General features: G+C 62.7%; 3 protein-coding genes across 6 annotated transcripts in view; 2 read left to right on the top strand and 1 right to left on the bottom strand.

Annotated features, from left to right (window-relative positions):
- Window positions 1–206: 206 nt before the first annotated feature.
- Window positions 207–14,092, bottom strand: MAP4K1 (mitogen-activated protein kinase kinase kinase kinase 1). Its single transcript, XM_090129878.1, has 32 exons — window positions 13,800–14,092; window positions 13,277–13,334; window positions 12,850–12,940; window positions 12,677–12,741; window positions 12,517–12,572; window positions 12,365–12,412; window positions 12,207–12,249; window positions 11,465–11,537; window positions 11,222–11,353; window positions 11,046–11,108; window positions 10,867–10,948; window positions 10,657–10,773; window positions 10,045–10,123; window positions 9,872–9,921; window positions 9,711–9,769; window positions 9,538–9,582; window positions 8,634–8,657; window positions 8,473–8,515; window positions 8,186–8,364; window positions 7,999–8,060; window positions 7,819–7,908; window positions 7,624–7,700; window positions 7,468–7,528; window positions 7,269–7,374; window positions 6,361–6,419; window positions 6,166–6,269; window positions 3,713–3,890; window positions 1,762–1,830; window positions 795–875; window positions 603–673; window positions 430–485; window positions 207–327 (listed from the first exon to the last, which is right to left on the bottom strand). Exons 1-32 carry the CDS (start codon window positions 13,896–13,898, stop codon window positions 258–260), a joined length of 2,490 nt encoding a protein of 829 aa, XP_089986004.1. The 5' UTR covers window positions 13,899–14,092; the 3' UTR covers window positions 207–257.
- An 838-nt stretch (window positions 14,093–14,930) lies between these two features.
- Window positions 14,931–19,050, top strand: EIF3K (eukaryotic translation initiation factor 3 subunit K). The gene is made up of 8 exons (XM_090129827.1): window positions 14,931–15,100; window positions 15,278–15,376; window positions 15,891–16,011; window positions 16,755–16,829; window positions 16,911–16,977; window positions 18,481–18,558; window positions 18,648–18,773; window positions 18,856–19,050. Exons 1-8 carry the CDS (start codon window positions 14,946–14,948, stop codon window positions 18,885–18,887), a joined length of 753 nt encoding a protein of 250 aa, XP_089985953.1. The 5' UTR covers window positions 14,931–14,945; the 3' UTR covers window positions 18,888–19,050.
- Window positions 19,051–19,631: 581 nt separating this feature from the next.
- ACTN4 (actinin alpha 4) overlaps window positions 19,632–24,879 on the top strand; it is a 40,074-nt gene continuing 34,826 nt past the window's right edge. For 2 of the 4 annotated variants that reach the window (XM_090129820.1, XM_090129819.1), the window contains exon 1: window positions 19,632–19,849. In XM_090129820.1, coding sequence (XP_089985946.1) covers window positions 19,709–19,849 — 141 coding nt within the window. In that variant the 5' untranslated portion in view covers window positions 19,632–19,708. The remainder of the gene's footprint in view (window positions 19,850–24,879) is intronic. The other 2 variants (XM_090129822.1, XM_090129821.1) reach the window with 2 other exon arrangements.

Raw genomic sequence — 24,879 nt, 5'->3', positions numbered from 1 at the left:
CCTTTAAACCCCCTGGTGTGGGGGGGGGGGGCTGCTGCTCCGTCTCAATAAACCCTTTCACCCCCCCCCCCCATACGATGTGGAGACGCAGTGATTTTTTCTTACCCCATTTTACACGGGGGGGGGGGGCGGTGTTTTTTTGTTGGTTTTTTTTTTCTTTTGTTTTCATTTTTGGGGGGGGTACAAATAATGACGAGCGATGGCAAAATGGGATTTAATTTTGGGGGGGGGGGGATGATGGAGGTTGGGGGGGGGGGTCACTCCTGGATGTAAATGTTGCTGTGAGCGTTGGGTTCGTCGGTGGGTCGCGTCTCCAGGACCACAGTGCTGGGGGGGGGGGGGGAAGAAATTGGGGTGGGGGTCAGGATGGGGTGGGGGGGGGCACGGGATGGACCCCCCCCCCCAGACCCCCACCCCTGCAGGGGGTACCTGTGGGAGCTGAGCAGACGGAAGGTCCAGCGTTGATCCCGCAGCTCCTCGATCAGCTGTGGGGAAATGGGGGTGTGGGGGGGGGGGGGCGTGGGGTTGGGGTCTCCCCCCCCCCCTCCCCCCAGCACATTGGGGGGGGGGGGTGGTTTGATTGGTGGGGGGGGGGTCCTCACCTGAGCGGAGCCCACCTGGAGCACCTGCACCCCATGGCGCCAGAAGGCTTGAATGCGGCCACGGGACAGAGCTGGGGGGGGGGGGGGGCACAAAATGGGGTTATGACCCGCCCCCCCCCTCCCCCCAGAGCCCCCTCCCCAAATTAAATCCCATTGCTTCCCCCCCCCCCCCCCCCCCCCACAACGCCGTACCCACGGACTCCACGTCCACGTCGAGGTTGATGTCGGGGTGCCGCGTCGGGGTTCCCTGCAGGGTGACCACCTTCACGCTGCCTGCGGGGACAGAAGGACGGACGGACGGATGGACGGGGGCGGTGGGGGGGGGGGGGGGAACGGACGGATGGACGGACAGATGGGGTGCAGGGGGACACGCGGACGGACAGAAGGGACGCGTGAGGATGTGGGTGGGTGGGTGAGTGGACAGACAGACGGTGGGTGTACGGGTTGGGTGGATACACGGATGGACGGACAGATGGACAGACGGACGGATGGTTGGGTGGGGGGGAACGGACGGATGGACGGACAGACAGGGTGCAGGGGGACACGCGGACGGACAGAGGGGACGCGTGGGGATGTGGGTGGTTGGATGGTCAGATGGTGGGTGTACGGGTTGGGTGGATACACAGATGGACGGACAGATGGACAGATGGTTGGGTGGGGAGGAATGGACGGACAGACGGACAGACGGGCGGGGTGCAGGGGGACAAGTGGACGGACAGAGGGGACACGTGAGGATGTGGGGATGTGGGTGGTTGGATGGACAGACGGTGGGCGTACGGGTTGGGTGGATACACGGACGGACGGACGGACAGACGGACGGGTGGGTGGGGGGGAATGGATGGACGGACAGACAGACAGGCGGGGTGCAGGGGGACACGTGGACGGACAGAGGGGACACGTGAGGATGTGGGTGGTTGGATGGACAGACGGCGTACAGGTTGGGTGGATACACAGATGGACGGACGGACAGACGGACGGGTGCGTGGGTGGGGGGAGAACAGACGGATGGACGGACAGACAGGGTGCAGGGGGACACGTGGACGGACAGAGGGGACGCGTGGGGATGTGGGGATGTGGGTGGTTGGATGGACAGACGGTGGGCGTACGGGTTGGGTGGATACACGGACGGACGGACAGACAGACGGACGGACAGACTCACGGTCCAGCAGCACCAACACCGTTTCGCTGTCCAGCTGAGTCACTTGCACCGGGCCGGGGCACAACAGCTCTGCAAGAGGATGGAGGTCGGGGGGGGGGGGAAACGAGGGGGGGTCCCAGACCCCAAAAGGGTCCCCATGGCCCCAAAAAGGGTCCCGCTGTCCCCGCATCCCCGTGTCCCTATGGGGGTCCCCCGTGTCCCCGTAACCCCATGGAGGGTCCCCGCATCCCCAAGACGGGTCCCCACGTTCCCACATCCCCATGGGGGGGGGGTCCCAACATCCCCATGAAGGGGGGGGTCCTCATATCCCCACAGTGGGTCCCCATGTCCCCATGGAGATCCCACAGCATCCCACATCCCCCAGTGACCCCACACTCCCCAAAGACCCCACATCCCCAAACGACCCCACACCCCCCAACGGCCCCACAACCCCCCGATGACCCCACACCCCCTGATGACCCCACATCCCTCAATGACCCCACATCCCCCAATGACCCCACACCCCCCAACGACCCCACAGCCCCCCGATGACCCCACGCCCCCTGATGACCCCAAGCCCCCCCGATGACCCCAAGTCCCCCCCGATGACCCCACATCCCCCAGTGACCCCACACCCCCCAGTGACCCCACACCCCCCAACGGCCCCACACCCCCCAACGACCCTAAACCCCCCCGATGACCCCACACCCCCTGATGACCCCACACCCCCCTGACAGCCCCACATCCCCCAACAACCCCACACCCCGTGATGACTCCACACTCCCCCGACAGTCCCACATCCCCCAATGACCCCACACCCCCCGACAGCCCCACATCCTCCCAACAACCCCACACCCCCTAACGGCCGCAAACCCCCCCGATGACCCCACACCCCCTGATGACCCCACATCCCCCAACGGCCCCACATCCCTCAATGACCCCACACCCCCCAACGGCCCCACATCCCCCAACGACCCCACATCCCTCAATGACCCCACACCCCCCCGATGACCCCAGACTCCCTGATGACCCCACACCCCCCAACGGCCCCACATCCCCTGACAGCCCCACATCCCCCCAACAACCCCACACTCCCTGATGACCCCACATCCCCCCAGTGACCCCACACCCCCCAACGGCCCCACACCCCCCAACGACCCTAAACTCCCCCGATGACCCCACAACCCCTGATGACCCCACGCCCCCCCCGACAGCCCCACATCCCCCAACGACCCCACATCCCTCAATGACCCCACATCCCTCAACGACCCCAAACCCCCCGATGACCCCACACCCCCTGATGACCCCACACCCCCCCGATGACCCCACACTCCCTGATGACCCCACACCCCCCAACAGCCCCACATCTTCCCAACAACTCCACACCCCCTAACAGCCCCAAACCCCCCCAATGACCCCACACTCCCTGATGACCCCACATCCCTCAATGTCCCCACATCCCCCAACGGCCCCACCTCCCCCAATTACCCCACACCCCCCGACAGCCCCACATCCCCCCAACAACCCCACACTCCCTGATGACCCCACATCCCCCAATGACCCCACACCCCCCCATGACCCCACACCCCCCCAATGACCCCACATCCCTCAGTGACCCCACATCCCTCAACGACCCCAAACCCCCCGATGACCCCAAATCCCCTGATGACCCCACACCCCCCAACAGCCCCACACCCCCCAACAACCCCACACCCCCCAACAGCCCCACATCCCCCCAACAACCCCACACTCCCTGATGACCCCACACCCCCCAACGGCCCCAAACCCCCCCGATGACCCCACACTCCCTGATGACCCCACACCCCCCAACAGCCCCACATCCTCCCAACAACCCCACACCCCCCAGTGACCCCTAACCCCCCCAATGACCCCACACCCCCCAATGACCCCACACCCCTGATGACCCCACACCCCCTGATGACCCCACACCCCCTGATGACCCCACACTCACCAGTGCCGGCGCGGGTGAACCAGGAGCTGAGGGAGTTGAGGTTGATGGTGTGGAAGAGGACGGGGCGGGTGGGCGAGGGGCCGGCGCTGACCCCGATGCACACACTGGGGTATTCCTCCGTGGGGCTCACCAGCATCTCAAAGACGCGCAGCGGCGACGGCAGCGGGAAGTCAAAGTGCTGTGGGGATGGGGGGTGGGATGGGGGGGGGGATTGGGGGAGCCATCATGGGGACGTGGGGATGTGGGGAGCCATCATGGGGTCGTAGGGATCCACCATGGGGATGTGGGGACGTGGGGAGCCATCATGGGGATGTGGGGACGTGGGGAGCCATTATAGGGTCATAGGGATGCACCATGGGGATGTGGGGATCCACCATGGGGATGTGGGGAGCCATCATGGGGTCGTAGGGATCCACCATGGGGATGTGGGGTCCCTCCATGGGGATATGGGGAGACATCATGGGGTCATAGGGATGCATTATGGGGATGTGGGGATGTGGGGTCCCTCCATGGGGATGTGGGGATTTGGGGACCCATCATGGGGTCATAGGGATGCATCACGGGATGTGGGGAGCCATCATGGGGACATAGGGATCCATCAGGGGGACATGGGGATGTGGGAGACATCATGGGGTCATAGGGATGCATTATGGGAATGTGGGGACATGGGGAGCCAACATGGGGTCATAGGGATCCACCATGGGGATGTGGGGTCCCTCCATGGGGACGTGGGGAGCCATCATGGGGACACAGGGATCCACCGTGGGGATGTGGGGATATGGGGTCCCTCCGTGGGGATGTGGGGACGTGGGGAGCCATCATGGGGATGTGGGGACGTGGGGAGCCATTATAGGGTCATAGGGATCCACCACGGGGATGTGGGGTCCCTCCATGGGGATGTGGAGAGCCATCATGGGGACACAGGGATCCACCGTGGGGATGTGGGGACACATCATGGGGTCGTAGGGATCCACCATAGGGATGTGGGGAGCCATCATGGGGTCATAGGGATCCACTATGGGGATGTGGGGATGTGGGGTCCCTCCATGGGGATGTGGGGATTTGGGGACCCATCATGGGGTCATAGGAATGCATCATGGGATGTGGGGAGCCATCATGGGGACATAGGGATCCATCAGGGGGACATGGGGATGTGGGAGACATCATGGGGTCATAGAGATGCATTATGGGGATGTGGGGACATGGGGAGCCAACATGGGGTCATAGGGATCCACCATGGGGATGTGGGGTCCCTCCATGGGGACGTGGGGAGCCATCATGGGGACACAGGGATCCACCGTGGGGATGTGGGGATATGGGGTCCCTCCGTGGGGATGTGGGGACGTGGGGAGCCATCATGGGGATGTGGGGACGTGGGGAGCCATTATGGGGTCATAGGGATCCACCATGGGGATGTGGGGATCCACCATGGGGACGTGGGGATGTGGGGAGCCATTATGGGGTCATAGGGATCCACCATGGGGATGTGGGGATCCACCATGGGGACGTGGGGATGTGGGGAGCCATTATGGGGTCATAGGGATCCACCATGGGGATGTGGGGACGTGGGGAGCCAACATGGGGTCATAGGGATCCACTATGGGGATGTGGGGATGTGGGGAGCCAACATGGGGATGTGGGGACGTGGGGAGCCATTATGGGGTCATAGGGATCCACCATGGGGATGTGGGGATGTGGGGTCCCTCCATGGGGATGTGGGGATTTGGGGACCCATCATGGGGTCATAGGGATGCATCATGGGATGTGGGGAGCCATCATGGGGACATAGGGATCCATCAGGGGGACATGGGGATGTGGGAGACATCATGGGGTCATAGGGATGCATTATGGGGATGTGGGGATGTGGGGAGCCAACATGGGGTCATAGGGATGCATTACAGGGATGTGGGGATGTGGGGAGCCAACATGGGGTCATAGGGATCCACCATGGGGATGTGGGGTCCCTCCATGGGGACGTGGGGAGCCATCATGGGGACACAGGGATCCACCGTGGGGATGTGGGGACACATCATGGGGTCGTAGGGATCCACCATGGGGATGCGGGGACAAGGGGACCCATCATGGGGTCATAGGGATGCATCACGGGATGTGGGGAGCCATCATGGGGTCACAGGGATGCATTATGGGGATGTGAGGATGTGGGGAGCCATCATGGGGATGTGGGGACATGGGGACCCATCATGGGGTCATAGGGATGCATTATGGGGATGTGGGGACCCATCATGGGGACATGGGGACAAGGGGTGGGAACCCGAAGATGTGACACAGGGACGCACGCTGTGACCTCGGGGGTGGCAACAAGGAGCACGACAGGGTCGGAAGGATACGGGGTGCTGGGATACGGGATTGTGGGGGGTGTTACAAGGGGGGTGGTGACATGGGGGGGGGGTGGTGACATTGGGGGGGGTGACATGGGACACTCGTGGCCCTACCTTAACGAGGAGGAACTTCTGCATGGGTTCGTACCACTGCAGCAGCACCACGCCAGCATCCAGAGCCCCACACAGGTAATGGCACCCCGTGTGTGCGTTGCGGGCTGGGGGAGGGGGGGGGGATGCTGTCACCTGTGTCCCCCCCCCCCCCAAATGTGTCCCCCCCCCCCCCCGACCTCTGTGCCCCTCACTCACCCACGCAGCACGTCCGGCAGCCTTTGGTGTCGGGGATTTTGGTGGAGGTGACGTTTTTCCTGTGGGGTGGTGGGGGGGCAATGGGGTACCGCCACGTCCCATATGGACCCCCCCACCCCCACCCCCCTCCATCCCACAGGTTTGACCCAAAAGTTTTGGGGGGGGGCGGGGAGCACCCCAAGGTTGGGGTCACCGCCAGGGCTGGGGTCCACCTCAGTGCTCTTGCAGGGAGATGAGGGGGTTTGGATTTGGGGTGCCCCCCCAGGATGAGGGATTGGGGTTCGGGGATTGGGAGGTGCTGGGGTTTGGGGTTGGGGTCCCCCCCCAGGATCAAGGATTGGGGGTTCAGGGATTGGGAGGTGCTGGGGTTTGGGGTTGGGGTCCCCCCCCAGGATGAGGGATTGGGGTTTGGGGATTGGGAGGTGCTGGGGTTTGGGGTTGGGGTGCCCCCCCCCCAGGATGAGGGATTGGGGGTTCAGGGATTGGGAGTTGCTGGGGATTGGGGTTGGGGTCCCCCCCCAAGATCAGGGAGTGGGGGTTTGGGCATTGGGAGGTGCTGGGGTTTGGGGTTGGGGTGCCCCCCCAGGATCAGGGATTGGGGGGTCAGGGATTGGGAGGTGCTGGGGTTTGGGGTGCCCCCCCCCCCAGGATGAGGGATTGGGGATTTGGGAATTGGGAGGTGCTGGGGTTTGGGGTTGGGGTGCCCCCCCCAGGATCAGGGATTGGGAATTGAAGGACTTTTGGGGTGGGGTCCAGTAAGGGCTGGGGGTTCAGAATTGGGGCAATTTGGGGTGGGTGCCCCTCCAGGAATGGGGCTGTGGGTGTGAGGGTGGGGGTCTCCCTCCAGGATCCCGGTTTGGGGGGGGGGTTGGGGCAATGTTTGGGGTTGGGTGGGGGGGGTCCCATACCTGGGCAGCAGGCGGTGGGGGGAGAGGTGACCCCCGGGGCGCTGCTCCCTCCTGCTCTGCTCACAGAGGCCCAGCAGGCTGTGCGAGTACAGCTGGGGGGTCTTCCCTACGGGGTGAGGTTGGGGGGTCAGCGGACGACGGGACCCCCACCCTACATCCCCCCCCCCCCTCCCCACCCCCCCAAAATCCCCAAACTCACCCGACACCGACATGAGGACGTTCCCGATGACGTAGAGCCAGGAGGTGCGGCTGTGGTAGAGCTGGAGAAAAAGGGTGGGGGGTGTCAGGGCAGGAGGTGAGACCCCCCCCCTCCACCCCCCCCATCCTCCCCCCCCCTGGACCCCCCCAGACCCACCAGCTCCAGCGTGGCCTCGCGTTCGCTCTGATTCAGGGTGAAGATCCCTTCCTCGGCACCCAGGATGAGGTGGGGGTCTGTGGGGGGAGGGGGGGGTCAGAGGATGTCCCCACTGTCGTCCCCCCCCCCCCACAAAGCTTCAGTGTGACCTCATTATTCCCAGCCCCCCCCCCCCCCCCTCCCCAAATCCCCCACCTTGGGTGCTGGGGTGCGTCCAGGTGGCGGTGGCTGTCACGTGCAGGGGACACCCATCAAAAACCCTCCTGAATAGAGATCTGTCCTGTTGGGGGGGGGGACATGATGATGGGAGGGGGGGGGGGTGAGAGAACAGCAGGGATGGTGGGGGGCAATAAGGGGGGGGGGTTTAATTCTCACCTTCCGGCTCTTCTCCATCTTGGGGGGCAGCTGGGGAGGGTCTTCGCTGTACAGCATGGGGTCTGGGGGGGGGTTGGGGTTGGGGGGGGGGAGGCAGTCAGTTTGGGGAGTGGGATTGGAGGTGGGGGGGGGGCACGAGGTGATATCAGCGTCCCCCCCCCACCCAAATAAAGATGTCCTGCCCTACCTGAGCTGGCAGACAGCGCCGTCCCTTGGGTGGAAGCGGGGGGTCTCAGCCCCCCCGCGGGGCCGCTGGCGCATCGTACCAGGGCTGGGGGGGGGGGGCTGCTCTAGGAAATGCCCCCTCGGGCGTCGTGGGAGGGGGTCCTCGGGGGGGGCTTCAGCGGAGCCGGTGCGGAATTTGGGCTGTAATGGTGGTGGGGGGGGGGGAAAGGAGGGGGGGGGGTCAGCTGTGGGGTGGGGGGACAAAAAGGGGGGAAGCGCGGCCACATGGATGGAGGGGGGGGGTCTCACCTTGGGGGGCAGCGGGGGGGGCACGTCGGCAGGCAGCGAAGTGCTGGGAGAGTGGGGGGAGAGCGAGGCTGTGAGCAGAGTGGGGGGCACAGGGGGGGGGGACGGGGGGGGTCCTGGCTTTTAGGGAGGGGATTGGGGGTCAGGGATGTCCCCAAATGAACCTGTTGGTGTCACAGCACGTCGGTCTGTGGGGGGGGAGAGAGAAAAGGGTGAGGGGGGGGGGTCAGAGGGGGGGGTCGTGAGGATGGGGAGGTGGGGGGGGGGGGCAAAAATTAGGGGGTGTCTGACCCCATCCTGCAGGGAGCCAACATCCTCAGCAATGACAGCGGGGAGGTGAAGCTGGGTGAGCGATGGGGGAGTGGGGGGGGGGCAAAAAAGGGGGGTGGGGGGGGGAATGATGGAGCTGGGGGGGTGGGGGGGGCACGATAAAAAAATGGGGAAAGGGGAGGAGGCAAAAGGGCTGCAGGGATTGGGGGGAGCAGGTGGGGAACTGGGGGGGGCAGTGGGGAACTGGGGGGGTCTCAGAGGGGCTGGGGGGCAATTGGGGATTTGGAAATGGGGGGCTGGGGAGTGAGAAGGGATTGGGGGGGGTTAAATATTGGGGGGGTACTGGGGGGGGGAAGAAGGAAATGGGGAGGGGGCTCTGGGAGGAATGGGGGGGGCACTGGGAGGGATGGGGGGGCTGAGAGCATGGAGTTGGGGGATTGAGGTGGGGGGCAGTGGGAAGAATGGGGGGCATTGGGGAGGAGCTGGGGTTTGGAATTGGGGACTGGGGAGGACGCTGGGTGGAACTGGGAGCACTGGGGAGGACGGGGGGGGGCACTGGGGGGGCAATAGGGGATGAAAGGGGGGGGGGGAAATGGGGAACTGGGGGCTGCTGGGAGCATCGGGGTGCGGGATCACAAATGTGTGGGTTCTGCCCCTTCTGGGGGGGGCAATGGGGAGTTATGGGGGGGGGCTCTGTGTCCAGGTGGGCTGCAGGACCCCATCCCTCTGCCCCCCCCCACCCCCAGTGAGAGGGGGGAATTTTTTTTGGAGGGGGGGGGTCACTGCAGGGCTCCTTACATGTCAACGTCGTCGTAGTCGTCCTCAGAATCCGACGCGTCGGCGCTGCGAGCAGTGAGCTGTGAGTCTGTGCCCCCCCCCCAAATCATGTGACCCCCCCCCCTAAATCCTATGACCCCCCCCCCTCCTCCCCCACATCCCCCTCCTCCCCATTGCAAGGTTCCCCCTCTCACCGTGCGCCGCCCTCGGAGCCCCCTCCCCTCCGACCACCGCTGGGCATTGCTGATGGCACCTGGGGGGATGGAGGTGGGTTGGGGGGGGGGGGGGGGGCACACAAAGACCCCCACCCACCCACCCCACCCCCCCAGCAGCCCCCCATGGGGGTCCCACGTACCGCCAGGCCGCCCTCCTTTCGCCAGCACGGGGTTCTGCTGGGGGGGTGCACTGCGGAGACAGCAGACAGTGGAGGGGGGAGGGGGAGAAAAAACACACGTGGGGGGGCTTTGGGGGATATGGGGACGTTTGTGGGGGGGTCAGGGGGGCGGGGGGGGGGGGGGGGTCACATACATTCCAGGTCGGCATCGCAGCGCCCACCAGGGTGGGGGCGGTGGGTCGAGTGGATCCGGCGGGGCACGGGGGGGGGCAGCTGCCAGGAATGATGAGGAAATGTCCCCCCCCCATTCCTCCCAGTGCCCCCCCCCCCATCCTTCCCAGTGCTCCCAGTTCCACCCCAGTCCCCAATTCCAAGCCCCCAATGCTGCCCCCACCCCCCCCGTTCCTCCCAACGCCCCCCAGCACCCACCTCAGCCCCCCAATTCCATGTTCTCAGCCCCCCCCCCCCTCCCATCATCTTCAGGGTGAAAGATCCCCCTCCTCCGCACCCAAAATGAGGTGGGGGTCTGTGGGGGGGGCAGAAGAGTCAGGAGAATGACCCCACTGCCCCCCCCCCCATTGCTCCAGTGCGCCCCCAACCCCCCCATCCCCCCCAGAGCCCCCTCCCCACTCCCTCCTTACCCCCCCCCCCAATCCCACCCAATTCCCCCCTCCCCAATGCCCTCCCGTTCTCTAAGCTCACACCCCCAGCCCCCACCTCAGTCCATCCCAGTGCTTTCAGCTTCCCCCCCCTCCTCGACCCCCCCCCCCCTGCTCCCACTGCCCCCCCCCAAGCCCCCTCCCCACCTCAGGCTCCTCCTCATCGGGGTCGCAGCCCCCCAGGCCCCTTTCGGGGTCGTGCACCCTCTCCAGCAGCTCCAGGGTGAGGGTCCGGCTCAGCCCCGGTTGGGCCACAAACTGATGCTGGGGGGGGGGAGGGGGGGAGAAGAAAGAGATGCTGGTGGGGGGGGTCCTGAGGGGTATTTTTTTGGGGGGGAGGGGGCGGGTGGTCCTTACGCTGAGCATTTTGGTGGCGCTCGGCCGCTTTTTGGGGTTCTTGGTGAGGGTCACCTTGACGAAGTTGTGGAAGGCGGGGGTCCTGCAGGAGGGGTCGTGGTGTGAGGGGGTGGGGGGGTCGCTGCGAGGGGTCCCCAATGCGTGCCCCCCCCCCCACTTCCCACCATCCCCACGCTCACCATTTGGCTTTATCCTTCAGCTTGGGGGGCTGATACCCGCTTTTGGACATCAGGAAGAGCACCCTGCAAAAGGGGGGGGGGTGGGAAGGAGGATGGGGGGGGGGCGATTACAGCCTCATTGCTGGGAGGGGGGGGGGGCTGGAGAGGGTCTGTGTGGGGGGGGGGATGGAACTCACCTGAGGGGGTGTACATCAAACAGGGGGGGCTGCAGCTCCGCCAGCTCCACCGCAGTGATGCCCACCGACCAGACGTCGCACAGCTCGTTGTAACCCCCCTTCAGCTCCACCGCCGCCACCTCGGGGGCCATCCTAAGGGGGTGGGGGGGGCAGTGAAGGATGGACCCCCCCCCAACCACCACCACCACCACTACCACCACCCAACCCTTCCTATGGAAAGCAGCCCCCCCCCCCCCCCCCTACCAGTATGGGGTGCCGATGAAGGACATTCGCCGGGCGAAGGTGGCACTGATCTGCGCCGCGATCCCAAAATCGGCTGTGGGGTGGGGGAAAATTAGGGGGTGGGGGGGGGGGCAGAGGGATGGGGTCCTGCAGCCCACCTGGACACAGAGCCCCTCCCCCCCATAACTCCCCATTGCCCCCCCCCCAGAAGGGGCAGAACCCACACATTTGTGATCCCGCACCCCGATGCCCCCAGCAGCCCCCAGTTCCCCATTTCCCCCCCTTTCATCCCCTATTGCCCCCCCAGTGCCCCCCCCGTCCTTCCCAGTGCTCCCAGTTCCACCCAGCGTCCTCCCCAGTCCCCAATTCCAAACCCCAGCTCCCCCCCCAATGCCCCCCATTCTTCCCACTGCCCCCCACCTCAATCCCCCAACTCCATGCTCTCAGCCCCCCCATCCCTCCCAGAGCCCCCTCCCCATTTCCTCCTTCCCCCCCCAGTACCCCCCCAATATTTAACCCCCCCCAATCCCTTCTCACTCCCCAGCCCCCCATTTCCAAATCCCCAATTGGCCCCCAGCCCCTCTGAGACCCCCCCAGTTCCCCACTGCCCCCCCCCAGTTCCCCACCTGCTCCCCCCAATCCCTGCAGCCCTTTTGCCTCCTTCTCTTTCCCCATTTTTGTCGTGCCCCCCCCACCCCCCCAGCTCCATCATTCCCCTCCCTCACCCCCCTTTTTTGACCCCCCCTGCTCCCCCATCACTCACCCAGCTTCACCTCCCCGCTGTCATTGATGAGGATGTTGGCTCCCTGCAGCCACAGGATGGGGTCAGACACCCCCTAATTTTTGCCCCCCCCCCCCCACCTCCCCTAATTTATTCTCCATCAATTTGCACCACCCCCCCCTAATTTGTGCCCCCCTTACCTTGATATCACGGTGGATCTTGCCCTGGCAATGCAGGTAGGACAACCCCTGTGAGCACAGAGAGGGGAGGGGGGGGATCAGCATTTGCTATAAAGTTGGGGGGGGGGTCCCCAAACCCTGTCCCCAAAGGAGGGGGGGGGTCACTCACTCACCTCCAGGGTCTCCCTGCACACATATGCGATCTGTGGCTCTGAAAGGGGTCCGGTCACTGAGGGGACAGAGGTAAAATTCAAGGTGGGGAGGGGTCCCAGGGTGCTGCCTCCCCCCCTCCTAAAGCCCCCCAACTCAATATATTTCTGTGCCCCCTCCTACCATTGTAAATGTCCTGCAAAGAGCCCCCACCACACAGCTCCATGCAGATCCACAGCTTGTTGCACCTGCACGGGCAGGAAGGGGTTAATGGGGGTGGGTAGGTAGGGGGGGGGGGGAGGTCCAAAGGGTTTGGTTTGGGTTTTTTTTTGGGGGGGGGGGGGGAGGAAGCTGACCAGCTGTAGCTGCCAAAGTAGGCGACGATGTTGGGGTGCTGGCAGGAACGGATCATCAGGATCTCCTGCTGGATCGTGGCGCAGTCGTCGTCTTGGGGGGGGGGGAAAGGGGAAAATAATGGATATTGGGGGGAAATTAAGGGGTCCTGAGGAGGAATAAGGGGTCCTGGGGAGGAATGAGGGGCCCTGGGGAATACTGGGGGGGTATTGAAAGGTGTTATAGAGTGCTGCAGGGATATGGAAAGGGAGCAGGGAGTATTAAAGGATGTGAGGGAGAATTTGGGGGGGGGGGGGGGTGATGCAAAGGGGTGTGAGTGGGTCCTGGGGGGGGGGGGGGCTATAAGGATCCTGGGGGAGGAACTACAGTATCCTGGGGGTGGATAGTGGGGGGCATTAAGGCTGGAGCCCCCCCCCCCCCACTCCTCACCTGCTTCCATTTTGACCACCTTGATAGCAGCCAGCTCACCAGTGGCCTTGCTGCGGGCCTGGGGGGCAGCCAAGGGGGGGGGGGGTTAAAGCTGTGCTGGGCCCCCAGTAGCCTGTATTACTTCTCCAGCACCTCCCAGTAACCCCAGTGCCTCCCACTACCCCCCCCAGCCCCCCCCCAGTGCCCCCATCGTGGGATGCAGCTGGCTGCAGAAGCGAGCTTAGGGCTCCGTGGGGACACAGATGCCATCAGGAAGGGAACTGAAAGCCCTGGGGGAGAGGGGGGGGGGGGAACTGCGGGTTCCCAGTTTGGCTTTATCCTTCAGAACCGGGGGGGGGGGGGGGAAGGAACTAGGAGGCACCTGGACTCCATTTCACACAACTTCCCCCCCCAGGGCACCGAGCGGAGATGCCCAACCCTCCCCATAACAGGGAGCCCCACCAGTGGCCACGTATGGAGGCCGCAGTGTGTTCCACACCCCCCCCCACCTCCCCACCCTCCATGATTTTTGGGCCCTGGTCACCTTGAAGACGTCCCCATAGGTGCCCCCCCCAAGGCGTTGCAGCACCTCAAAATCTTCCTGGGGGTCGCGGGCGGCGATGCAGAGGAGCCGGGGGTCCATGGTTGAGTCCCCCCCCCTCCACCAACCCGTGACCCCCCCACCTTGGATGCCGGCAGCGGCGGCAGCGACGGCGCGAAGCTGACGGCCCCCCCCTAACACCCCCCACCCCCCCCCAGCTCCCCACAAGGCAGCGCGGCGGAAGGGGAAACTGAGGCACAACCCATGGGGACCTGGGCATCCGGGGGTGGGGGCGGCCTTCCCTTCCCCCCCCCCCCCCGTCCTCTTGTGCCAAACCACAGAGCTGGAAGGGGAACCCCCACACCCCCCCCCATCACCACCACCGAGGCGCTGCGAGGGCGGGGAGCAGCCAGGCCTCACAGGATCCCATTAAAAACCCCATGTGCCACAACAACGGCTTCCATCCCGTTTTCTCCCACTCCGGCTTCAACTCAGCCCCCATTCACCCCCAGTAGGCATCCAGTGGATCCCAGTATGGCTCCAGCATGGCGCAGCCTGGTTCTGGAATGTTCCAAGTACGCCTCTGTGTGCCCCCCCTCCCTTCACTTTTCTCCCATTTATTCCCATCTGTCCCACTGCGGCCTGCTCCATCCCAGGCAGCCTCACACTGCCCAGCTGAGCCCAGCGTGCCTCCCCCTCCCACCCAGTCGCTTTTATTTCAATCCCCTCTGGGATGCGGGTGAGTTTTGACTTCGCTTTACCCCCATTTCAGCCCGTTTTTGCCCCATTTTGCCCCATTTTGGCTGAGTCAGGCCCAGCCCGGCGCACGCAGGCCGCAGCCACGTGCCACGACCGGAAGAGGGCGCCGCGAGCGATGGGCGTGGCCTGGCGCTGTGGGTGGGACCTTCCGGTTTTTAGAGGGCGTGGCGTTTTGATGCTGTGGGCGTGGCCTTGCGTTTTGTGGGCGTGGCCTGCCGTTTTGTGAACGCGCGCTCCCCGTGTGGGCGTGGCCTGCCACGTTTGTGGGCGTGGCCTTACCGTGTGGGCGTGGCCTTCGGGTATATTCTCCCCCCCCCACCCCGGCCGATGACGGCGCTGCTTTTTCATTCTGCGGCTGCGCAGTGCGTGTTTTCAACTCGCTTTCCCATCATGCTTAGCGAGCGTCCGCGCCGGAAGCGGAAGTCGCCGCGGCCACCGGAAGCCGGCTCTTTCTCTTCCTTTCCGGTGGCGGAGGCTCCTCGCGTCATGGCGTTGTTTGAGCAGATGAGGGCCAACGTGGGCAAATTATTGCGGGGAATCGACCGGTACCGGCACCGGGGGAAGCGGGGGGGATGGCGGTGTGCGGGGCGAGCCTGGAGCCGGGAGTTGAGGCCTGAGATCGGGGCGTGGAGCCGGGGGTTGGGGGCTGCGGGGGGCCGAGGGAAGGGCTTCGTGGAGGCCGAGTCGGCGCTTCTTTGCGGTGACTTGTTTTCTGTCTTTAGGTACAACCCCGAGAACCTGGCGACGTTGGAGCGCTACGTGGAGACGCAGGCTAAGGAGAATGCCTACGATCTGGAGGCCAACCTGGCTGTGCTGAAGCTGTGAGCAGGGCGGCGGCGGGGGGGGAGGGGGGAGGTCGCTCCTTCTGCCCCCTCTCCCCTCATTAACCCCCCCCCCCACACACACTTTTGTCCCCGTGTTGCTCTCCATTCTCCCCCTTTTTGTCTCCATGTTGCTCTTCATAACCTCCCTCCTTTTTGTCCCTGTGTTGCTCTCCTTAACCCCCCCCCTTTTACCCCTGTATTGCTCTCCTTAACCCCCCCCCTTTTTGTCCCCATGTTGCTCTCCATACCCCCCCCCCCTTGTGTCCCTGTATTCCTCTCCTTAACCCCCCTTTTATTGTCCCTGTATTGCTCTCCATAACCCCCCCTTTTTGTCCCTGCGCTCCCCTCCATACCTCCCCCCCTTTTTGTCTCCATATTCCTCTCCATACCCCCCCTTTTTGTGCCTGTATTCATCTCTATAACCCCCCCCTTTTTGTCCCTGTATTCCTCTCCATAACCCCCCCTTTTTGTCCCCATATTCCTCTCTACATCCCCCCCCCCTCACACACAGGTACCAGTTCAACCCCGCCTTCTTCCAGACCACGGTGACAGCACAAATCCTGCTCAAGGCCCTCACCAACCTCCCCCACACCGACTTCACCCTTTGCAAGTGCATGATCGACCAGGCCCACGTATCCTCTCACTTCAGGGGGTTGGGTTTAAAGGCTGGGTGGGGGGCTTAGGAGCTGGCTGTGATTGCTGAGCTGAGCCCAAACCCGTGTGTGTGTGTGTGGGGTGGTGGTTTTAAACATGGGAAATGGTTTTAAAGTGAGACAGGGGAGGTTTAGGTTGGATGGTAGAAGGGAGTTTTTCACCCAGAGGGTGGTGAGGCATTGGAAGAGGTTGTCTATAGGGGTTGTGGATGCACCTGGAGGCATTCAAGGCCAGGCTGGATGTGACTCTGGGCATCTTGGGCTGTGACCCTGCACATAGCAGGGGGTTGAAATGAGATGAGCGTTGTGCTCCTTTTCAATCCAGGCCGTTCTATGAGTCTATGGGGGTCCCTATGGAGGGGATCTGTGGGTCCCTGTGTGTCTCTTAGCAGCCCTGCACACGGCAGGGGGTTGGAATTGGATGAGCATCGTGGTGCTTTTCAATCCAGGCCATTCTATGAGTCTGTGGGGGTCCCTATGGGGGGATCTGTGGGTCCCTGTATGTCACCATTGGGTACCCTAACACAGCCATGGTGGTGGTGGTGCTTTGTCCCACTTTTAGCCCCATCCCTGCTACGTGGGGTTTGGAATGGATGCCCCATCCATCACCAGCAGGGATTTGGTGTGTGCCATCCCCCCCCCCCCAAAGGATGGCAGAGGTGGGGGATTTGAGGTGGGCTCATTTGTAGGGTTTTTTTTTTCCCCCTTGACACCCACGGCAGCAGGAGGAACGGCCCATCCGGCAGATCCTTTACCTGGGGGAGCTGCTGGAGACTTGCCATTTCCAATCGTTCTGGGTGAGTCTTCCAGGCTCTTGGTGGGGGTCGTTGGCACCGCGGGGGGGGGGGTGGAGGTGTTAACGATGCTTTGTCCCGCAGCAAGCTCTGGATGAAAACATGGAGCTGTTGGATGGCATCGCTGGCTTCGAAGACTCCGTCCGAAAATGTGAGGTGGCGTCTGAAGGGGGGGGAGGTTGGGGGGGGAGTGGGGAACGGGGGGGGTGGTGGAATGATGGGGGGGGAAATAATGGGGGGGAGGTGGGGGGGTGGGGAACAGGGGCTGGAATGATGGGGGGGGGTGGGAACAGGGGCTGGAATGATGGGGGGGTGGGAACAGGGGCTGGAATGATGGGGGGGGTGGAATGGTGGGGGAGGGAAATAATGGGGGGGAGGTGGGGGGGGGAACAGGGGCTGGAATGATGGGGGGGGAACAGGGGCTGGAATGATGGGGGGGGAACAGGGGCTGGAATGATGGGGGGGGAACAGGGGCTGGAATGATGGGGGGGAACAGGGGCTGGAATGATGGGGGGGGAACAGGGGCTGGAATGATGGGGGGGGAACAGGGGCTGGAATGATGGGGGGGGAACAGGGGCTGGAATGATGGGGGGGGGGAACAGGGGCTGGAATGATGGGGGGGGGAACAGGGGCTGGAATGATGGGGGGGGGAACAGGGGCTGGAATGATGGGGGGGGGAACAGGGGCTGGAATGATGGGGGGGGGAACAGGGGCTGGAATGATGGGGGGGGGAACAGGGGCTGGAATGATGGGGGGGGGAACAGGGGCTGGAATGATGGGGGGGGGAACAGGGGCTGGAATGATGGGGGGGGGAACGGGCTGGAATGATGGGGGGGGGAACAGGGGCTGGAATGATGGGGGGGGGGAACAGGGGCTGGAATGATGGGGGGGGGAACAGGGGCTGGAATGATGGGGGGGGAACAGGGGCTGGAATGATGGGGGGGGGAACAGGGGCTGGAATGATGGGGGGGGAACAGGGGCTGGAATGATGGGGGGGGGAACAGGGGCTGGAATGATGGGGGGGGGGAACAGGGGCTGGAATGATGGGGGGGGGAACAGGGGCTGGAATGATGGGGGGGGGGAACAGGGGCTGGAATGATGGGGGGGGGGAACAGGGGCTGGAATGATGGGGGGGGGAACAGGGGCTGGAATGATGGGGGGGGGGAACAGGGGCTGGAATGATGGGGGGGGGAACAGGGGCTGGAATGGTGGGGGGCTGGAATGGTGGGGGGCTGGAATGGTGGGGGGCTGGAATGGTGGGGGGCTGGAATGATGGGGGGAACAGGGGGTGGAATGGGGGGGGGTGGAAATGGTGGGAATGATGGGGGGGGGGAATGGGGGGGGGGAATGGGGGGGGGGTGGAAATGGTGGGAATGATGGGGGGGGGGAATGGGGGGGGGGAATGGGGGGGGGGTGGAAATGGTGGGAATGATGGGGGGGGGGGGAATGGGGGGGGGTGGAAATGGTGGGAATGATGGGGGGGGGGGGAATGGGGGGGGGTGGAAATGGTGGGAATGATGGGGGGGGGGGGGAATGATGATGATGACGATGGGGGGGGGATGATGACGACGACGACGGTGGGGGGGGGGGGGGGGATGGGTGCTTTTTTGGGAGTGTTTTAGGGCCAGGATTGAGTCCAGGTTTCTCCCTGCAGTCATTTGCCACGTGGTGGGCATCACATACCAACACATTGACAGGTGGCTGCTGGCTGAGATGCTGGGGGACCTCTCAGGTACGGGGGGGTGGGGGGGGACATCAGGTGACAGAGGGGTGACACGGTGCCCTGGTTGCCCTGTTTTGTTTCTTTTCCCCCCCCCCCAGAGGCACAGCTGAAGGTTTGGATGAGTAAATACGGATGGACGGAGCCGGAACCTGGCAAGGTGTTCATTTGCAACCAGGAGGAGAGCATCAAACCCAAAAACATCGTGGAGAAAATCGACTTTGACAGTGGGTGCAGGGGGGGGGGGGGCACACAGAAATCACAGCCTGCTGCTGACCCCCCCCCCCCCCCCCCCAAATCTTCCTCCAGGTGTCTCCAGCATCATGGCCTCGTCACTCTGAACCGACCCCCGCATCCTCGTTAACACGGCGGATTTTAATTGTCTAGGAGTGAAGAGAGAAACTTTTCCAGTGTGCTGTGGGGTGGGGGGGGGCAGCGCCCTCATGAATATTCATACGGCAGTTATGCATAATAAATGAGCGGGATGTTATGCGTAACGATTAAGAGGTGTTGGTTCAACAGCCGTGCTCATCAGGGCTCGTTAATTGGCTAATAATTAGATCACGGGGGTGGTGGATACAAAAGCTCGTTAATGCTAATGTGATCGTTTCAATAATTGAGCGATGATAGGTTGGGGGGGGGGGGGCAGAGGGAGGGCTTAATGTTGCTCATTAATATTAATGAGATGTGCAGGGAGCTGCTCATTAAGGCCAATGAGTCCGGATTCATTAAATACATAACGATTAATAGATGAGAACTCACGCAAGAGCTCGCTAATTGCATAATTGGGTGGGGGGGGAGGGGGTTATATTCACACGAGCTGAGTGTGGGCTCATTAATATTCATAAGGGGGCGCTGCAAAGCCCGCGCATCCTGTTTCATGAATATTAATGAAGGGAGAGAGCGAGGGGCGGGGCCTGTGTAGTGGGCGGGGCCTGTGTAGTGGGCGGGACTTTGAGACTGGGCGGGGCCTGTGTAGTGGGCGGGACTTTGAGACGGGGCGTGATCTCGAGTGGGCGTGGCTTTGGTGTGGGGCGGGGCTTTGTGTAGTGGGCGTGGCTTCGCGATGGGTGGAGTCTCGCGTGGGCGCGTCGCGCATGCGCAGTGCGGGAGGGCGCAGTGCCGTCGGCGCGGCGGTGGGAGAGGAGCGCAGCGGAGCGCCATGGTGGATTATCACAGCGCCGGGCAGCCTTACCACTACGGTGGGAACGGGCCGGGCCCTAACGGCGATTACATGGCCCAGGAAGACGACTGGGACCGGGATCTGCTGCTCGATCCCGCCTGGGAGAAGCAGCAGAGGAAGGTGGGGTTGGGTGGGGGGCTGAGGCCTGGGGAGGGGGGGAGGGGAAAGGAGGGGGTGGGGGGGGGATGCTGGGAGGAGGCCCTGGGGGGATGTGGGGGAGTGGAGGCCTGGGGGGGGGGCCTGAGGGGGTGGGGGAGCTTTGGTGATAGAGAGCTTGGGGGGGTATGGGGGTCGTGGGGGGGTTTGGTGATAGTGAGCTGAGGGTGGAGGGCTGAGCCTGGGGGGGGGTCTTTGGGGAATGGAGGCTTGGGAGGGTCTTAGGGGGGGCCTGGGGGGTTGGGGGAGCTGTGGTGATAGAGAGTTGAGGTGGGGGAGCTGAGCTTGGGGGGGGTCTTTGGGGAATGGAGACTTGGGGGGGGTCCTGAGGGGGGGCTGGGGGGTTTGGGGAGCTGTGGTGATAGAGAGTTGAGGTGGGGGGCTGAGCTTGGGAGGGGTCTGTGGGGGAATGGAGGCCTGGGAGGGGTCTTAGGAGGGGCCTGGGGGGTTTGGGGAGCTGTGGTGATAGAGAGTTGAGTTGGGGTGTTGAGCTTGGGGGGGGGGGGTCCTGAGGGGTTGGGGGGGGGTTTGGGAAGCTCTGGTGGTAGAGAGCTGAAGTGGGGGGCTGAGGTTGAGGAGGGTCTGTGGGGTAGCATAGAGCCAGGGGGGGTCCTGGGGGCTTCAGTAGTGCAGCTTTGAGGTGTGCGACTGGGCCTGGGGGGCTGCGGGGGGCTCTGAGGGAACACAGGACCTGGGGGAGGGGGGGCAGTGCTGAGGGGGTGCGGAGGGTCCTGGGGGGGGTCTTGGGTAACGGAGACCTGAGGTGGGGTCTGAGCTGTGTGGGGGGCTGAGGTTGGGGCTGGGGGCTCTGAGGAGGGGGTGTCTGAATGGGCTTCATTCCCCTGAGCCCCAAACCTTTGGGAGTGCAGAACTGAGTGTGAGGAGATGGGGGGGGGGGGGGCTGGGGGGGAGAGATCCGCTGTGGACACAGGAATGGGGAAATGCAAAGGGATGAAAGGGCACTGGGGGAGAGGAGGAGGAGGAGGAGGAGGAGGAGGAAGGCTCTCAGCTGCTGCACGGCGTGGGGATCGCTGGCTCCCCATCCCGTTCTCCTCTCCTGTAACTGTTTGGGGTCCGCTGGCAGCAGGTGACCATCTGCTATTTGGTTTAATTACCTTAATTACGGGAGGCTGGGGAGGGAGCTGGGAGTACAGCAGGAGCAAAAGGCACTGCGTGGAGGTGGAGGAGTCGTCGGATGGCGGGGAGGTGGAGCTGACACCGGCTGCGTGTGTTTGTCTGACATGGGAGCTCGGCGGCACCGCCATGTTCCCCTACCCCTACTTGGGTGTCACCCCGCTCAGGTATCACCGTCCTGCTTTCCTGTACCCCTCGTCTGGGTGTTGCCACACCTGTACGACACCTATGGAGGCTTAGGAATGTTGCGTTCCGTGCCCTGTTGCTGCAGTGACGTTGTGGAATGGCACAGAGGGTGTGCCGGGCGTCCTCCTCCCTTCAACGCCTGGCAGCGGCTGTGGGTGAGGCAGGCTTGGGGTTTGGAACAGCTTTTTCTTGCTTTTTTTGGTGCCGTGGCACAAACCTGACTGACCCACGTTGGGGTTGGAGGGCTGGCAGTGGGGCAGCTTTGGGGTCCAGCGCCTTGCAAATGTCACACAGTGCTGCATCCGTGGGGTGATGAACCCGTGGGATCCATAGGATTTCTCTCCGCTGATCCCACAGCAGTGATGATGAACCCATAGGATTTCTCTCCGCTGGTCCCACAGCGGTGATGATGAACCCATGGGCTCCATAGGATTTCTCTCCGCTGATCCCACAGCGGTGATGATGAACCCATGGGCTCCATAGGATTTCTCTCCGCTGATCCCACAGCAGTGATGATGAACCCATGGGATCCATAGGATTTCTCTCCGCTGATCCCACAGCGGTGATGATGAACCCATAGGATCCATAGGATTTCTCTCCGCTGATCCCACAGCGGTGATGATGAACCCATGGGATCCATAGGATTTCTCTCCGCTGATCCCGCAGCGGTGATGATGAACCCATGGGATCCATAGGATTTCTCTCTACTGATCCCGCAGCGGTGATGATGAACCCGTAGGTTCCATAGGATTTCTCTCTGCTGATCCCACAGCGGTGATGCTGCACCCATGGGATCCATAGGATTTCTCTCCGCTGATCCCACAGCGGTGATGATGAACCCATGGGCTCCATAGGATTTCTCTCCGCTGATCCCACAGCAGTGATGATGAACCCATGGGATCCATAGGATTTCTCTCCGCTGATCCCACAGCGGTGATGATGAACCCATAGGATCCATAGGATTTCTCTCCGCTGATCCCACAGCGGTGATGATGAACCCATGGGATCCATAGGATTTCTCTCCACTGATCCCACAGTGGTGATGATGAACCCATGGGATCCATAGGATTTCTCTCCGCTGATCCCGCAGCGGTGATGATGAACCCATGGGATCCATAGGATTTCTCTCTACTGATCCCGCAGCGGTGATGATGAACCCGTAGGTTCCATAGGATTTCTCTCTGCTGATCCCACAGCGGTGATGCTGCACCCATGGGATCCATAGGATTTCTCTCCTCTGATTCCACAGTGGAGATGATGAACCCGTAGGTTCCATAGGATTTCTCTCCGCTGATCCCACAGCGGTGATGATGAACCCATGGGCTCCATAGGATTTCTCTCTGCTGATCCCACAGCGGTGATGCTGCACCCATGGGATCCATAGGATTTCTCTCTGCTGATCCCACAGTGGAGATGATGAACCTATGGGATCCATAGGATTTCTCTCCTCTGATCCCACAGCGGTGATGATGAACCCGTAGGTTCCATAGGATTTTTCTCCGCTGATCCCACAGCGGTGATGGTGAACCTATAGGATCCATAGGGTTTCTCTCCGCTGATCCCACAGCGGTGATGATGAACCCATGGGATCCATAGGATTTCTCTCCGCTGGTCCCGCAGCGGTGATGATGAACCCGTAGGTTCTATAGGATTTCTCTATGCTGATCCCGCAGCGGTGATGGTGAACCCATGGGATCCATAGGATTTCTCTCCGCTGATCCCACAGCGGTGATGATGAACCCATGGGATCCATAGGATTTCTCTCCGCTGGTCCCGCAGCGGTGATGATGAACCCGTAGGTTCTATAGGATTTCTCTATGCTGATCCCGCAGCGGTGATGGTGAACCCATGGGATCCATAGGATTTCTCTCTGCTGATCCCGCGGCGGTGATGGTGAACCCATGGGATCCATAGGATTTCTCTCCGCTGATCCCGCAGCGGTGAGATGCGATATTTGGACAGGGCTCTGTTACCCACGCAGCTCTGTTTGGTCACAGAAGCACCGGAGCATCGCGGGTGTGAAGCAGGACCTTCCCCCCCCAACCCCATCTGCACCGATTTGCCTTTTTTTGGGAGCGTTTCCAATCTCTCCTTCACCCCCCCCCCCTCCTTTTGCACGGTTTGGGCTGAGATGCGAAACGCCGTGGCTTTTTCCTTATAAAGAAGGCAGAGCAAGGCAGCTTTTCACGTGCTCGATGGGGACGTGGGGCAGCGCGGTGCTGCCGTCCCGCCGTTGGAATGTGTCCCATCCCCGGGGTTCCACGCTGGAATCCCAACTATGTGGCTAAAGAACTCTGGCTGCATCCTCTGCCTTCCCAAACACACACAGACGGGGATCGGAGCCAGGATGTGGCCCTAAATAGCTCTGTGTGTTTCCGGCTGCTTCCGAATGTTGGGACTGGGAAAGGAGCGGCGTAAATTGGGTGTCCTTGGGCGAGCGGGGCTGGTAACGAGGCTCGCTAATGAGCTGTGGTAACGAGGCGCGGTAATGAGCGTGCCTTGGGAGAAGGATGAGCTGAGTTTGGATTCAGGAGGCTGGCGATGCTCTTGGCTCGCTGTGGGGCTGCCCCACGTCCTCTCTGGGTAAATAGATGCCCATAGGGGGTCCTGCGGAGGGGCTGGAGGTGGGGAGGGTGCGTCTCTGCGCCTCCGAGTCCACAGCTGTGATGGGGGCTGTGATGGGGCTCTGCCCCACGCCCTGGGGGGCAGTGGGATTGCGTGCTCCACGAGCGGCTGCAGCCTGGATTCTTGGTTCCCCTCCAAAGCCAAACATCCGGCCCTGAGAGCTCTCGGTGTCTGAGCAAAACACGGTGAGCCCTCGGCTCCTGGAAGCGCCCTGGGGACGTCACCGGGCCCATTTTTGGGAAAATCTGATGGCTGGAGGTGGTTGAGGTCACAGGTGGGGCCCTGGGACCCTCAGCTGGTGGGGAGCAGCCAGCCTGCAGTGGGGATGGAGCTTGGGGAGGGTCTTTGGGGTCCCTCCCAACCCAACCGTTCCGTGGTTCTCTGGTCTCAAAGGTGCCTCCCAACCTGGCTGTTTTGTGGCTGCTCCTTGAGCCTCTGCACTGATGGGGAATGGAGGCTGTGCTTCAGAAAGCAGAATTTAGGGCTGGAGGGAACCCTAAAGATCACAGAACCAGATGGTTGGGTTGGAGGGAACCCTAAAGATCACAGAACCAGATGGTTGGGTTGCAGGGAACCCTAAGCATCACAGAACCACAGGATGGTTGGGTTGGAGGGAACCCTAAGGATCACAGAACCAGATGGTTGGGTTGGAGGGAACCCTAAGGATCACAGAACCAGATGGTTGGGTTGCAGGGAACCCTAAAGATCACAGAACCAGATGGTTGGGTTGCAGGGAACCCTAAGCATCACAGAACCACAGGATGGTTGGGTTGGAGGGAACCCTAAGGATCACAGAACCAGATGGTTGGGTTGGAGGGAACCCTAAGGATCACAGAACCAGATGGTTGGGTTGCAGGGAACCCTAAAGATCACAGAACCACAGGATGGTTGGGTTGGAGGGAACCCTAAAGATCACAGAACCAGATGGTTGGGTTGCAGGGAACCCTAAGCATCACAGAACCACAGGGTGGTTGGGTTGGAGGGAACCCTAAAGATCACAGAACCACAGGATGGTTGGATTGGAGGGAACCCTAAGGATCACAGAACCA

The sequence above is a fragment of the Phasianus colchicus genome, chromosome 38 (genome assembly GCF_987193195.1).
Source record: "Phasianus colchicus chromosome 38, bPhaCol1.hap1.1, whole genome shotgun sequence".
Classification (NCBI taxonomy): Eukaryota; Metazoa; Chordata; class Aves; order Galliformes; family Phasianidae; genus Phasianus; species Phasianus colchicus.
Note: the sequence above shows the minus strand (reverse complement) of the source record. Positions and strands in the feature narration are given on the sequence as shown.